This window comes from Stigmatopora argus, chromosome 9 (genome assembly GCF_051989625.1).
Source record: "Stigmatopora argus isolate UIUO_Sarg chromosome 9, RoL_Sarg_1.0, whole genome shotgun sequence".
Classification (NCBI taxonomy): Eukaryota; Metazoa; Chordata; class Actinopteri; order Syngnathiformes; family Syngnathidae; genus Stigmatopora; species Stigmatopora argus.
Window position 1 is genome coordinate 19,618,219 of NC_135395.1, and position 15,897 is coordinate 19,634,115.

General features: G+C 46.1%; 2 protein-coding genes across 3 annotated transcripts in view; both read left to right on the forward strand.

The window, feature by feature from the left end:
* Positions 1-372: 372 nt before the first annotated feature.
* On the forward strand, positions 373-5,569 carry LOC144082394 (dual specificity protein kinase CLK2-like). Of its 2 annotated transcripts, XM_077609541.1 has the most exons (13): positions 373-541; positions 1,100-1,260; positions 1,749-1,974; positions 2,478-2,574; positions 2,823-2,889; positions 2,970-3,086; positions 3,168-3,334; positions 3,407-3,501; positions 3,576-3,705; positions 3,848-3,930; positions 4,008-4,087; positions 4,168-4,258; positions 5,040-5,569. In XM_077609541.1, the coding sequence occupies exons 2-13, from the start codon at positions 1,100-1,102 to the stop codon at positions 5,205-5,207; spliced, it is 1,482 nt and encodes a 493-aa protein (XP_077465667.1). In that variant the 5' UTR covers positions 373-541; the 3' UTR covers positions 5,208-5,569. The 2 variants fall into 2 exon arrangements, with proteins under 2 accessions (XP_077465667.1, XP_077465668.1); XM_077609542.1 differs by lacking the exons at positions 373-541; positions 1,100-1,260; positions 2,478-2,574 and having other exon boundaries at positions 1,912-1,974.
* A 143-nt stretch (positions 5,570-5,712) lies between these two features.
* LOC144082398 (uncharacterized) overlaps positions 5,713-15,897 on the forward strand; it is a 77,747-nt gene continuing 67,562 nt past the window's right edge. The window contains exons 1-3 of the mRNA XM_077609550.1: positions 5,713-6,210; positions 6,306-6,840; positions 9,256-9,325. Coding sequence (XP_077465676.1) covers positions 6,553-6,840; positions 9,256-9,325 — 358 coding nt within the window. The 5' untranslated portion in view covers positions 5,713-6,210; positions 6,306-6,552. The remainder of the gene's footprint in view (positions 6,211-6,305; positions 6,841-9,255; positions 9,326-15,897) is intronic.

The following is a 15,897-nucleotide window of genomic DNA, read 5'->3' on the forward strand; positions in this document are numbered from 1 at the left end:
TATATGACCATGCTACGTTTCTAATTCCGTATTTTGTTGCGTAAATGTTTATCACGAGCAACGCCCAAGATATGACATGCATGAAACTAGATGTCTTGTGCACTCTGTAAGCCAACAGCGAGGAGAATCAACACTTTCTCATCAGATCTGCTTTACATTTCATACATATTTTAAACATGATCATTTCCTTTTTTAACACGGGCTTAATCATGCCCAAGTCAAGCAAAACACTGATAAATATGTCAAGAAGTCATGGCGATAATAGCATTTTATTGGAGAAAACCACTCTCAAGTCTTGTGTTCGTTGCAATAGAGCAAATCTCCCGACACAAGATGGCCGCCAGTGAGTTGGGCCGCCCACTCTGTACTTTGCACTTCTAATCATATATATGAGATATCTGTACTCAAAACGGACGGCAAGCTTACACAGCATTCGCCATTTTTGAGGGATATTCGTCGACTGTGTTTTGTATTTTTTGGTCGTTTCTCTCTTCATCACCAGTCAATTTAACCACTGTGGCATACTATCATTTCATTTGAGGTGAGTTTAATAGTGAATTTGTTGCAAAGTGTGGTTTATTTGGGCCAGGGCGTCTTCTTTTTGAAAAGGCTACGTTTAGCCACTTAGCTTTTCCGAACGTAGACAACAATGCCAACGTGGCTGCAGCTTACAAAAGCTAAACTAGCCCTAATTGCTCGATGTCTTTTCTTCTAATCAATATGTAGCTGGGAATTTTTAACTGTAAATTGCTTTTAGTGTGGATATGTAGTTACATTTAATACTTGAATTAAACTTGGATCGAGCGCAACGAAAGGAAAATCGACGGCCTTCATTTTGAATTCGAATCAAAAGACCAAATAAAGAAAAACCAAGTCAGTTGCTGCCCCAGTTTAACAGTTTTACTCAAGCGGAGCCCTCATTTTACAACATATTTACGATTTACTGCCCTAAATGTCAACATTAATGAGCAGTAATTATGCAAACGCCCGCCCTTGTCAGTGCGCGCACACGCCGTGCAGCTATGCTAGTTTGGGCCTTCATCTGCAGAGTTTTTGTGACCAATCCCACTCGATGTGCCTGTTTTCCATGTTGCTCTAGATGCGGCATTCCACGCGGGGAAATTTTCCGTGTGAATTCCTTGACGAGTACCGCTGGGAAGAAAGAATGGAGTATCGCAAACGTAAAGCTCGGGACTCGCACAGCAGCGAACGAGAAAACAAGTACAGAAGAGCTAGCCGACACCACAAGACAAGTGAAGGGTAATTTATATTTTTACATTTCCATTATGACCTAACGTTTGTCAAGGTCTCCCTTGTTCATGCTTTTCTTACAATAGGGTTATGTAAAAAAAAAATGCTGCATCTGCTTTGGCTAGCTAGAAATGTACTATATCATATTCCCCCCAACCAAAAATACGTATCTAATGTGTGGGCATATGCGATCGCCTTAAGGTCAAAGGTAATCTATTAAGGCAGTGACAAGGACATTTCTTGCAAAGTACACGGAAGTGCTTGCCACTGAACGCACCACAAAGGAATGACTGTACTCCATTTCCTTACGTTACTTTAGCTAAGCACTTGGCTACTCTGAATATTGTTTCCCATTCAAATGGGTTTTTATTTACACCAACAATAGTAATACATCACACACTAAAATGTATCAGCGCGATAGGCCTAGCGAGCAGCTAACGACCTCCTTCCACTGGACTTGCAGTATTAAGTGGCTTTGATTTGGGCCTATCTTTTAGTTTCTTCCTGGAGAACCGAAGTTTGAACCAGAACCGAAGTTTGAACCACAGCGTGGATTCCAGAGGCAGGGAGACGCAGTGGGAACGCAGTTTGGACGCGGCGTCCGCGGCGGATAGCCGCGACTACGCCTTCAAGGAGCGAGATCGAGACTGGCACCATTACAGCAAGTCTTCGGGACGCAGCCGAGACAGGCGGCGCAGGCGCTCCCGTCGCAGGTCCATCTCGGTATGAGCAACCTTTCTTTCTCTTTTCTACTTGTCTTGTACCACGAACCGCCAAAAGGGTCATTATCACTTTTTTTTTTTTTTTTAAACCTAGCTATTATGCAAAAAAATGGATAGCAATATAAAGGTGTAACGGTTTAGAAAGCATCTAACATGAGCGCTGTTATGAAATGTACTACTGAATGACACTACAAAGATTTTTTTTTTTCAATTTTTTTTTAACTGCACTTATGAGAACGTCTCATCTGAAAATCTTGTTGCCATGTTTTTCTTCTGTAACGCACACTATGTGGTGGCTGGCGCCCAATTTCTCGCTGGGGCTGAATTTGAATTCGCTGCTCCGTCCGATCGCCTGGCGGTGTTACCGAACGGGCCGAATCTATCCACCCCTACACACCCCCTCGGCCTGGTTGAATGAATGACGATGTCGCGTTGCGATGGCCCGGTGCCGGCTGACTGATGGGTTATTGATGTGATGGCGGATTGCGGCCGTTGGGGACGCAGAGGAGGAGCCACCGCCGCAGGAAAAGATCCCGGAGTGTTGAGGATGATGACGAGGGTCACCTCATCTATCACAATGGAGACACGCTGAAAGCCAGATGTATAGAACATATACCTTTTTTTCTCCCTACTGTTCACATTTTTTTCCTTTCACACTCTTGTCTGGTCTTCATTTTCTAAATGTTAAAACAGACAAAATAAATAGACCTTTTTGCGCTAGACGTACTTAGCTCTGCTACTTCTCGTGTAACTTTAAGCATTCCATTTTACGACACGTAGAATTTTAGTCATGAACGGTTGGACCCGCCATGCTTTTGTTCCTAACGTGGCTCCTCTTATTTTGTATAGATGAGATTGTGTGTACTCTCGGAGAGGGTGCCTTTGGGAAGGTGGTCGAGTGCCTCGATCGCCACAAGTAAGTGGGATCCTCTCGGAGCGCCCGTCCTCCTCCTCCTCCGCCGTCACCGCCGCTCAAGCCTCGCTCTCTTTCGCCAGTAACGGCGCTCGAGTGGCGTTGAAGATCATAAAAAATATTGACCGCTACCGCGATGCGGCAAAGTCCGAGGTGGCCGTGCTCGAACACCTCAAGTCGCTGGACTCTCAGGGCAAATAGTGAGATTCCGGCCGACCGCGCTCCTCGCGCCTGTCTCTCTCCGTCTGAACTCTGAACTTTCCCGCTTTCTTCCCTCGCAGCGCCTGCGTTCACATGCTGGACTGGTTTGACTACCACGGGCACATTTGCATCGCCTTCGAGCTGCTGGGCCTCAGCACCTACGATTTCCTCAAGGAGAACAACTTTGTTCCCCTGCCCGTGGAGCATATTCGGAAAATGGCCTACCAGATCATCCGCGCCGTTCGATGTGAGTCGACCGTGACGCCCGACGCGCGCGTGTTTCGCCGTATGACGGCCGCCGTCTTGTGCTCCCTTGTAGTTCTGCACAAAAACAAGTTGACTCACACCGACTTGAAACCAGAAAACATCCTCTTCATCGATTCCGAATACGAGCTGTGTTACAATCCCGCCAAGGTAAACGCACCGTGTCGCACGTGGGCTCGTCGGCACGGTTTTTAAAGCGAGACCTCGCCCGTTGTCGTCCCTAGAAGCGAGATGAACGCACGCTGAAGAGACCCGACATCAAATTAGTGGATTTTGGAAACGCCACGTACGAGCACGAGCATCACACGTCGGTGGTCTCCACGCGCCATTACCGCGCTCCGGAAGTCATTTTAGGTAGGTGGGAAGTGCCATGTGGTCCTTTTTCTTTATTTTGAAATGGATTAGTCGACGTCTAAGGCACCAGTCCAACCGGATTGGGCGTCTCGTGCCCTAAACGCCAGCCACTAAGTTCGAGGTGCTGGATTTTGTCTTTGAGATCTTGGCTGGGATCACTCGTGTGACGTTTGGAGCGTGGGCTGCATCCTCATCGAATACTACCTCGGCTCAACTCTTTTCCAGGTGCGTGCGTGGCTTTCAAAGGGCAAGTGTGCCACTTTCCCAGCGTTTATGCTCCACTTTTTCTTTTGAACGCGCAGACTCACGACAGCAAGGAACACCTGGCCATGATGGAGCGGGTCCTGGGCCCCATTCCTTCAAACCTCCTCCAGAAAACCAGGTAGTTTTCGGGACGCAAGCCCATCAAAATGCATTCCTTTCAATTGTGCCGACTGTTTCTCAAACTCTGAATTTGTACAGGAAACAGCGGTATCTCCACCGCAACAAGCTGGACTGGGACGTCGACAGCTCCGGTGGACGATACGTCAGAAAACACTGCAAACCGCTTAGGGTGAGAATGACGACAACCAAAACTTCTCGGCATCTTCCCGCCCGCAAAAATGTTTGCCAATAGATCCTTGTGTTTTGTTTCTTAAAAAAAAAGTAGCGCTCCATTTTTTTCTTACCCCCCGAAACTCTAACTGTATATATATATGGCTAAAAAAGAGGATGGAGAGTTTTCATTGCACGTCACTGAGTTTGATTTTTTTGGGAGGATAGTGTACCACATGTTTCTCCACTTGTTGCTAAGCTGTTAAAATGGTTTAATGCAGGGGTCCCCAAACCGGTCCTCGAGGGCCGGTGGGTGCAGGTTTTTGTTCCAACCGTTCTAGCATAAACAGTTTGACCAATGAGATTTCAGCAGAAAACAAGAAGCACCTGACTGCAATCCACTGATTGCACTTGTAGGACACCAGATTGGTGAAAAGGTGTCCTCTTTATGGGTTGGAATGAAAACCCGCACCCACTGCGGCCCACAGTGGAATAGTTTGGAGACCACTGGTTTAATGGTTTGGTTAGATTGAAATTGTCAATGCCGTAAGAGCACAAGTATTTCTTGGCTCCACAGCCCCTTCTCGCGGCAGGTTGTAGGTAATATAACGTTTCAGACACTCCAATTATTGTGACATGTCATACGTCGTAAGCGTATCTAACGTGCCACTTATAGTCTGGTAGACATAGTACATTTCATTGTGTCTGATTGTTTACAAACCATTAGTTTTAATTGATATTTTGCCCCCCAAGTCCCATGTCCATACTCCAAAAACATATTTGTTTTTCCCCTTCTGTAGCGTTACATGGTGTCGCAAAGTGACGCCCATCAGCAGCTTTTCGACCTCCTGGAGAAGCTGATGGAGTACGACCCGGCCAAGCGCATCACGTTGGACAAGGCGCTCCGTCAGCCCTTTTTCGCCTGCTACCACGAGAGCGCGAGTGGCAGTTCCAGCAAAAAGCACTGAGCCGCTCCTCCAATGCGGTGCTCAATTCCGGCCGGCCTCACTCTCCGGGAGAGGTGAACGAATGCTCATGACTGTATCAGTCTTTCTTACACGTCCTCAAGCCAATCACATTGCGTTCATCTGGTCCAATCAATCCCCAACCTTAGTCTATTTATTTTTCAATTGAACAATTGATGGCTCATTTTGTTTCCCCTCTTGTGATTCAAATGAAATATTTTGTCATTGTACAGCTCAGTATTTGTCAAAAAAAATCTCAGCAGCATTGTTTTGTATCGAGCTTAGAAGTTGGAAATGTTTGTATTGTACGTAGAATCGATTTTGCCATTTTTTTTTTGCTCTTAATAAAATGCCAATCCAGCCAATATTCCTGTCTTTGATGAGAGGGAGGGAACAATGGCTCTCCGCTGACATGTGAGCTAAAATGTGAAGCATTTGTTTTCATTCGACTTGCCACCGTGCTTATTCATTCCATTTCTGAATCGTTTATCTCTACAATGTCTATTCCAGCTAAATACGGGCATCGGGCGGGTGACACCCTGAATCGATGGCCAGCCAATCGCAGGACAATCAAGTACACACAACTGGCGGCAATTTAATGTTCAACCGGCCTACTTTGCATGTTTTTGCCATGTGGGAAGAAATTGGAGTACCTGGAAAAATCCCATGCAAGCACATGGAGAACGTGAAAACTCTGACCTGTAATCAAACCTTCGACCCCAGAACTGCGAGGCCAATGCGCTAACCACTGGGCTGCCGCATACATAAGTAGAAACAGCATAATACAATGTCGTTAAAATAATTTTTACTCTTTCTACTTTAAATGTGTAGAAATCACAACATAGCACGCATATTTAAACTGCATAATGACATTCAGCAATATGAACTACTCTTTCTGGTTGTCAAACAGGTTGCTGAGCCGTCTTGGCTGGATGCGGTTACCTCTCATATACGGAAGGCGGCGCCAGGGATTCCCCTCAATGCTTTCCCCACCTATCAGTTGTCAGTCAGTATCACTCGGGGGCGGGGCGGGGCGTGGGCGGGCTTATCTCGAGGAGTACGCGCAACTTTTAATGGGACAAACAATTGCATGTGCGCCAGTAGTGTTTGCGGAAGACGCGATGCGGCCAGCTCCGCGTTAACCAACCAAGCACCGCCGCCTGACCTGTTTTGGGACCCGAACCGCAAGCATCTCCTAGCGGCGACCCAGACCCGGGCCGACCGGATCATGTCAATGTGTCATCACACGCCTCACTTTTAGGAGCGGAACGGAACCCGTGCGAGAAGCTTGACTCCAGCGCCGTTTAGCCGTCGAGAAGTCCGCCTCTTGCTCAAGTGGAAATTCGGCATGGATCCCTTGCGCGACTCCGTCGGGGACAACGCCAATTCGTCCGCATGCCAGTGTGCATCCAAGCCGGGGGCGCACCGGTGGTCTCCCGGACTCCCCCTGGTCGTCTGCGTCCTCATGTCCCTGAGCTCCATGGCCGTGTGTCTGCTCGTGAGCCTCAAGACCTTGCACTTGGAGCAGAGGCTGAAGATGGAAACGGAGCGTGTGCCCGACCAAGGGACGTTCCTCAACGAGGACGGGAGCCTGGTTCCCCAGTTGAGCGCCTCCCTGGGGAAATTTGTGGAAGAGGTAACTTGGCCTGCCTGCTTTGGTTCGCTTGCTCCGACACCCACACCTACACAATTGCACATTTTTTGGTCCTTTTTCCTTAGTCTATCATGTGTAGTTGATTTGGAATCTCGAAAGAAACAAGTGATTCCGTTAAAAATAACTTCAAATAAAAAAATAAACGCATTCAACTGAACTGTAAAATATCAAGTAGGTCCGTGACATAGTCATACCTGTCAACATGTACGTTTTCCTGTATTTTATACGTTTTTTGATCATTTTAAATTATATAGTATGCCGTATAACAACTTTTGTACGGGATGTTTTTTCAAGTACGTTTTTCAAGTATACGGTGGTAGTCCGTCAGGGCCTACAAGGCCTTCTCTGCCGGCCTATAAAATATCGGAATCACAGACTGATGTTAATTATATTTTGCCCATGAATAATTATTAAATAATTCCAAATGGTCTGTCAGCTTCCTTTCATTGCTTTCCCCTGGTTGTGCTGCTTCCAGATGTGTCTTTTTATGAAAAGAAGCATTTAACCAATCACATTTCAGCCATTATTTGTTGCCAGGGTCAGAAATCTACCTGGAGCTCTTAGCATAAAAGAAGTGTCGATGAAACTGTTGCCCTAACGATTGAAGGAACTCGCCAACTCGAAATCTGATTGGTCAAGTTTAACCAATCAGATTTCGATTTGGCGACACCAAGGCCTTCTCAATGGTGTCGGGATGTCATCGCTTTCACACACGCACACACACACACACACACACACACACACACGCATGCACACACGCACGCACACACACACACACGCACACACACACGCACACACACACACGCACGCACGCACACACACACGCACACACACACCGTGGTTGTCTAGTGATGGTGTACTAGCCAGCGCTAGCAAGCTGTGGTTGTAGGGAACTACACAAGAAAATAGATTGTTGTGTTTATTTCATAGCAGTTTTGTCAACCCACAATGTCTGAAGGAGGAGAAGAAAGAGATTTGCTTGCAGACTTACTGTCAAAGCCATTTCCAAGAGGGACTTTTCAAGAAAAGCTGGACATTTTTAAGAAAGGTCGGACGACTTCGAAGCTAGCAAACATGTCACAACTTGAAGTGAGAGCATGCAGCAGCTGTACACGTTTGTTTGGCCGTGACCATCCCCGTGTCCACTGCTTCTGTCGAACGGACATTTTCAGCCCTAAATCGAATAAAAACCTAGTATGCCAGAAATACGACAGGACAGGCTCGACTTTCGGCATTAACTTGGATGGCGATAGGAAAGCACTTCTTGATGGAACTGAAACGCACGGATAGCCTGTACGACAGAGTTTACTCATTGAAATCTTCTTGAGGAAAGAAAGGAGGATGGATTTGGTGTACAAAGAAAAAGGATTTTTGGTGGGTAAAATGTGGCTATATTCCTAAATAATATTTCAACGACCCGCCCTATGTGAGTCAATATGGGCCCCGTTGCATTTGTACGTTCATTTTTTTTTTATCGTTTAGCAAGGGGAATTGGAATCATGAATAAGGGGAGCAATTGGCCGAGTTAGGCAATACGATACTGTCCAATTCATGTTTCAAAAGTACTTTTCATTAGAAACTGTTAACGCAGTAATCATGTTTCATGCTTACTGTACTTTGTTCTTTAAAAAGTAGACTATTAATTGTCGCTAATTATGGTGCTCAGTTCACATGCCAACTCCTGATGTCAAATGACCCAAACATAGCAGAGAAAAAAAACACTCCACGAAATAAAGGTGCTGTTTATGAAATGAATGAACGTATGTATAGAGTGAATAGGTATCCCGAAACACATTGACATATAAAAAAAATGATGCTGGAATTAACTGACACGGAGAATATTTGGATGTCAACTCATCAATTTTCAAAGCAAAGTAGTCACATTGGACACCAATATATTACTGCCTGGCCTGTCATATTAAAATCTTAAGATACCCACACAGTCCTGGGGAGAGAGCATACAAACTCCACACAGAAAGGTGGGAAAGAATAATTAATATAATTAATAGCAGAAATACATGGCGATAGGTGAATTTGCGATAAGTGAAGTCGTGGCGAGTGAATTTACGATAATGGAGGGAGGACTATTCTTAACTCCCACGCGACAAGGTATACGGTTCCGAAATAAAAAGGCATTCAGTCTTGATATTTCATTTTCTTCCAAATAAACTGGTTGCTTAGCATACATGCTAGATCAGGGATGGGCAAAATGGTACTGGAGGGCCGCCGTGGGTGCAGTTTTTTCTTCCAACCCATCCAGCACAGCACAGACACTTGAACCAATGAGATTTTTGCAGAAAACAAGAAGCACTTGACTGCAATCCACTGTGCTCGATCCACCTCCAAAGACTGATTATTGCTCTTTTTTGATTGTATTTTTGTTTGATTTTTTTGCAGAAAGTCATGGTGCTGATGCCCAAAATCCGACCGGCGAGAGACGTTGGACAAGAATGCGTCTGTCCTCCAGGTACGTCCCTGCTCATGTGAACGCACACTCGGACGTTTCTGGCCACGCTTTTGTTTGAGCATATTAAATAGGATATCGTGCAATGGCAAGTTAATGGTAGTTAGTGAGTGAATACATAAAAAAATGGAAATAGATAAAAAAAATTTAAAAGCCTGATCTTTCTGGCCCGATTCCGATCCCGTGAAAATTGACGCCATCGGGCTCCGACGATTTCCGATCGGGGACATCGCTTGTCCCGTCGTGTTTTGTTCGCTCGTAGCGGGGTTGCCAAATGGCCCGTGGACATGCGACGCTTTCAAGTCTGAACAATTAGATTGCTCAATCCAGCATGGTTGCAAATTGTGTCGGCTTGTTTGCTTACTCAGCCACGAGCTATTTGCGTGGGTCCTCCCGTTTTTGATGTTTGTCAGGCTCACAAGTGGAGGATATTAAAAGAAGAATGAGGCTTGCGCACGCCGTCGTAAAGGAAGTTAAATTTGCGGCTGGAAAGGAGAGAGCCTCCTCTTTTTTTCTTTCTTTAGCAGCGGATGGTACCATTTGAAACTCGAAGCTCAGCTCAAAGGCATCCGCCACATCCACGAGCGGCATTTACTTGAGCGGCGCTGGCGGCGGGCGGCTTTGGCCTCCGACATCAGGGGGGGGGTCACCTTTCGGCTTGCATCAACAGGCGGGGCCAACAGGGGGCGGCGTTCCGGCTGCGTTTCTTACAATGATGACGCTTTGGCCCAAGTTGAATGAATATTTGAATACAAATGAAGAACAGTGCAGTGGTAACCTCTACTTAAGAAATGATTTGGTTTCCTAACTTGGATTTCTTTTCCAATGACAAGCCTATTTGACATGAAATGAGCTGAATTTGTTTCACCATCTATTACCCTTAACCCTTTAAAAATGCTAAAAGTATGTATGGAAAAAAAGAGGCAAAAAGATCAAACCATTCAAATGAATAAGAAATGCAAAGACAATTTCAGCAGCTCTGCCACGAAAATAAAAAAAAATAAAATCAACAGACAACTGATATGTATTTAGTTTTCAGGAAATGTTTGATTTCTTTTGACCTTTCGTAACTTGTATTGTTTTCGTAGCTTTGCCGTCGAGGCTTTTGTATGTAGAAGCATTTGTAAGTAGAGCGGCACCACCCGTCTAAGTTGGGGATTGTGTCGGGATGTCTCCGCTGTCCTCCCGGGCCAAAGGGACTCTTTTTTTTTTTCCCACTGGTGCAAAGAACCCGCCACAAGTCATCGGGGCAAACAGTCTGGCACTTGGAAACTTCAGGTGTTTGCCATTAGCGCCCGCACGCACGCACGTACGCACTCACGCACGCACGCACGCCGCACACATTGGCTACTTGTACACAAACACTGCTCCAGTCTGGCCCAATTACAACCACATGGGCCTTGTATACGCGCCCCGTGCCAAGAGTGTATTGTCATCGCGGCCATTTGCTCTTAAAGACTCTTTAACGGCTCTAATTGGGCCGGAGACGGCGTGGGGCGGGATTGCCTTGACTCGGCTGGCTCTCGGGCGGGCACACATCCAAATGGAAAGTGGCGGGCAGCGTTGAAACTTGCTCGTATGCGAGTTCACGTCAAACGCCACTCAAATCATGCCTTCAACAAACTCATGTCCGGATTCTCTCCGCCTCAAAGTTGCGCTCTCTTTTCCTAGTTTAGCTGGACCTGCGACTGATACTCTAGTGTGACTGGTATATCTTTTGTTTTTTCACTCTGATGCCTAACAGCTTTTTTTTAACGCTAGAGTCATCCAGAAAATGGTTTTAAAAAAGGTGTTAAAGGGATGATCAAGTCCGTGTGATTTTCCGTTAAACTGGGCGCGGATGCTTTCGGGGCTATTGACGGCGCTAGGCGTCCAAAACATTTGGCCTGGGAGGGGCGAATGAACAAAGTGGTTTCTATCACAAGATATCCGTTGGCCATTTTGATTTCCAGTCTTTATTTGCAGCCTAATCGTGCAAAACAAGTGGAGCTCAAATACAATGGGCAAGAAAATGGCTTTTCATCCGAAGCAATGAACACAAACACTCTTTTCAGCATTTCAATTCCCTTCTCAAAGCCACATTTTTGTGAAAAGTTGTGATAGCATTCTGAGGCTAGCGCCTATCCTATATAAACCTATTCAGTGGTTGCAAATTTAAGCACAATTGACTGCGATATTCATCATTTTTTTGGAATCAAGGCAAAATGAAGAAGATTTGAATGATATGGAAATGGTCCTTTGGCAATCTTTGGAGTAAATGTGACGATCCGTGGTCCAAGTGTTTGGTGTTAGTAGGCACGGGGCCACGGGGTCGGACCCCCGGCCGGGTGCTCAGATCTATTTCCATCAGATAAGAGCTCATTAACACATTGAACAGCAACACACAGAGCTCCCAGATAAGAATGTTTGTGTGTATTTGTATAATGGCCAGGGCATGTTCATGTCAGGGTTCCTTGACACTCCACATAAGAAAATAAGATTAAGTTTCTCGTCCACTTTTTTTTTTCCTCCCGGGGGGGGGGATGGCAGCGTAGTGAGCGAGCAATGGCAGGCACAAGTGAGTTACGGCAAGATACGGTTGATTTTTTTTTTCTTCTTCTTCTTGAATTTGATTCATAGACGTCAATACAAATTGTGTTTAGCATTTTATCTCTTTATCTTTTCTCTATTTTGAAATCAATGACCGTATCCGGCTGCATTGTCTTGTGTTATGGCGTTTCATCTTTGTCACCTTGCAGTTTCGTGCATGTCAACTCATTTGTGCGCCTATAATCCGTTCCCTGGATTCTGTCATCATTTTGTTTGAGCGACAAATTAGGCGTATATGCCGGAAAATACGTTAATACTTTCTGAAGTTGTTTACTTTTCCTAGCTGAAGTATTATTTCTTCTGCTATTCCTATTCACGGGGCACACGGCGTTAGCTATGCCGGAGCAATCGTACCAGGGTGTGACATTTACGCGGTTATTGTGTCAGGGCTAATTGTCGCCAGGCATGTACCCTATTTTTCAGGCTAGAACTCACGCCTGAGTAGAAGTTGTACCAGTCATAAAATGCACAAGGATGTGGGGGAAAAAGTGTGTTGTTTGAACATTTCAAGCGTTGAGGGTTGGAGATCATATCAAGCTTGGAGATGCGAGATGCTTGGAGATGGTGCTTTCAGTGTCTTGAATGTTGGTCTCCGTGGACGTAAAGGCCGCATTTCTTAAACAATTCTTGCTAACCTCTTAACTGCAAGCAAATGGTAGGGTGCTGTACTTCTGCAAACATCTGCAGCGCAGAACCCTAATGGTGAACATGAAGTTGCCGTCGCGGGTATGACCCTAATGTGTTCCCAGATGACAAAATGTGTACGTTACAGGAATAACAGTTTTCATATGGACGCGCAAGCACACAAACCGTAAGCAGAGCCCAAAGCCCCTCGGCCGTCTTATTAATAGTTGCCTTTGCACGTTTAGTAGTCGGCCTGACATTCTGCCTGGTTGAAAAATACACAGGCGGACCCAAAGCGGCCGCCTTCGGAGGGCCTGGAAAGCCCACCAGGGACGCTTATCAAACACGCAAGTTGGGGAGGTGCACATGCGCACACTTTTTTGCATATTTAAGTCACAGGCCTTGCCAAACTTAAAAAAACAAAAGAGTGCCACTTGTAGTCCGGACAATACGGTAAAAGTAGGATTGCCTCCCATTTTTCTAGATGAATGATGTGAACCAGTAGTAGCATGAGTAGTTTATTGTTCTTTTTCTGGTTCTTGCAGGCAGTCAGTCACTTTGAAGTACGACTTCTCCATCACTCATGAAGTGAGCGTCTTGAAATCAGGTCGCTCTTTGAAAAGATTCTATCCTTTAGTTAGTGTGTCAAAATCTTCGATTGTCATCGGAAGGTCACGCAATCCTGCGCTTAACTCACCACAACTTTCAAATTGACCGCTATTCTCAACTACAAAAATGCCCTTTGTGTACTCTTGAGTAACGTGGACACCCTTCCAACAGCAAAGTCTGTCACCTGAACATGTCTAACGGGAATCCTATTTGTAGAAATGCATTTCATCTCCGTCGTTTGGAGATGTCTTACAATCTATTTTGTGCGTTGGGATCGTAGCGAGACGGACGGAATACGGGCTCAGATAGGAAGCGGTGATGTAAAAACGGAGCGGCCAAGTTGAAGCTCACGTCGCCAGTCAGTGGAATTTTTCCTTTTTCTTTGGGAACCGCCGGCGAGCGCAAAGGAAGGCTAGCCATCCAGACGTTCCCTCCGTGACCGACGTGGGCGCTCCCGCGTAACCAAAGGGTTCCCTCGCCGCCCTCACTCTGCCGCCACCTCTTTAAAGAGAGCGCCAGCGGCGCTCATAAAAATGAGGCGGAGAGCTTTGAGCAAGCGTCACTGTGCCGTGTTTTTGGCCTTAGGGGCAAGGAAAAGCGGAGGGCGGCTTTGCTCTCAACAACTTAACACCCGGCCGAGCTCCATGACAGGCGGGCGTCGGGGCCCGTGTTGTCACAGTGCGCCTGCTTTCTCTCCGACTTTGACCTCTCCACATCACTGGCGTCCTTTCCACAATGGTTTCCCTCTCGCCCGTACGCGCTAGCCGACAGGTTAGGTACACTTGCCATACGTCGATTGTGACAGCTGCTCGTTAAGCGATATGTTGATCTTGGACACTTCAAACGTGTGCCATAATAAATGCTCATAAAATATATAAATACATTTAAAAAGAAACGTGATTTAGCTGTTTCCAATCCTCAGAAAATGACATTATTTCCGATCACATCATCCAATCTGGGACGTTTCTAGTGGGCGATATTCCCTTGAGTTTTTTTCTTTTTCTTTTTTTAATTGACTTCATTTTTGCTCATCCATTTGGCAAAGTTCACCATTTATTTACTTGGTTCTCAACTTGTCTTTTGACAGTCATTTACTAAGCACATTTTGACCAACGTCAATCCCGTGGAACGTTTTTACACAAGCAACATGTCACATGGGATGAATTTATTGGCTGGAATGGGCCAGCTGTTTTTATCCATGGGAGATCTCTTTTGATTCTGTCTCATAGACGTGCTAATGTGTCTGTCTGGGACACCAATTTGTTCCCGGATGAGATGGCTTTATTGGATTTTTTTGGTCAGTTTTTTGCCCTCCCTCATTTGCACGTGAACCTCTTTAATGTCAGGTGACAATGGCCCTGATGGGAAAAGTCCACAGTTGGTTTTCTTTGGTCTGGATAGAAATACATTTGGTCCGGACTATTTTTCCTTTTCACATTGCAATTTTTGCAAGCGACCCAGGATTAGACAACAGACCTACCTACGCATGTGCACACACTGTTCAATCATTGGACAAACGGTCCAAAACTACGGGAAGTAAACAAGGACGGAGCTCCATCTCGCAGCACTCGTGCTCATAATGACTTGCTTCGTCCAATGAGAAGAGTATGTGGGACTTTTGGCTAATCAGAAAGTCAATGTGGAATTTATGTCGACTCGTGCTAGCTGACGTACCGCTGGCCCAAAGGACATTTCCCGTAATGCCTCTAGCTACGGAAAAGTGGCTTTTAGCCGTGTGACTTTAGCATTATTCCGAATCCAAGTATGCTAGCACATAAAACGACGCGCTTGGAATGGAACCCAGAGCACTTCTCTTTTAAACTTTTTTTTTCGTTTTGGTCCGAACCAAAAAGGGCGCTTATGAATAAGCTTTTTTTTGTTGCTTTTTTGTAATGCTGCGACGAAGGTCAACGTGAAGCGGTACCGGCAGCTGGCTAGCTCTTCAAATTCTCCACCGTTTTCTCCCGGGCTTCCATTCTCCGGCCATCTTTCTCTCCCGGCCCCCCTCCATTTTTCTTGGCGGCGGCGGCGGCGGCGGCGATATCCTCGCTGCTTTTTCCTCCCCTCTCTCAGCGGGGCCTGGGTAAAGTGGGGTCAACCTTTAACATTTAACGCCGTCTTGCCTCCGTTTGGTGGCCGCTCTTTGACCACGTTCATTAATTCAGGCCTCTCCAAAGTGATTGATTGCCTTTCATGTGTTCCCCTGGGCTGTGTCCTAGACATGACAGTAGGCCTAACATTTCAAAGTCGGGCCCCTCCGCGGATACTCCAAGTTTTTTTTTTTTTTTGGGGGGGGGGGGGGGGGGTGAATTTACATTTGGGGGCGGAGACATAGCAAAAACAGTGCAAAGCAGCTGTGGCGTTAGCTTTCGTGACTCGTTTTAATACCGTCCAGTCCTGAAGCGGTATATGTTTTTTTTTTTTTCTTCCTTCTCCCTCCTTTTGAAAATGAACATTCAGAACCTGGAGGTGTCAGTGAAGTCTCGGGGGAGGGGCGGGGGCCACGTGATCCCTGTGATGTCTCGGAATGATTGTCCTGTATATTTAGCTTTAGCTCAGATGGCAACACGCGGACAGCTGTTGTGGCAAGCTCACTTGTATTTTGGCTCCTTTCACCAGAGCCCTATCGGCAAATAGTCTGCGGCGGCAGGCGGATCCCACATGGCAAAATCATTTCCCAATATTATGACAAGACTGGATTTCACTATCTGATAACTAGCTGGCTCGCTTTTAACCACCACTGAGTGTTCTCG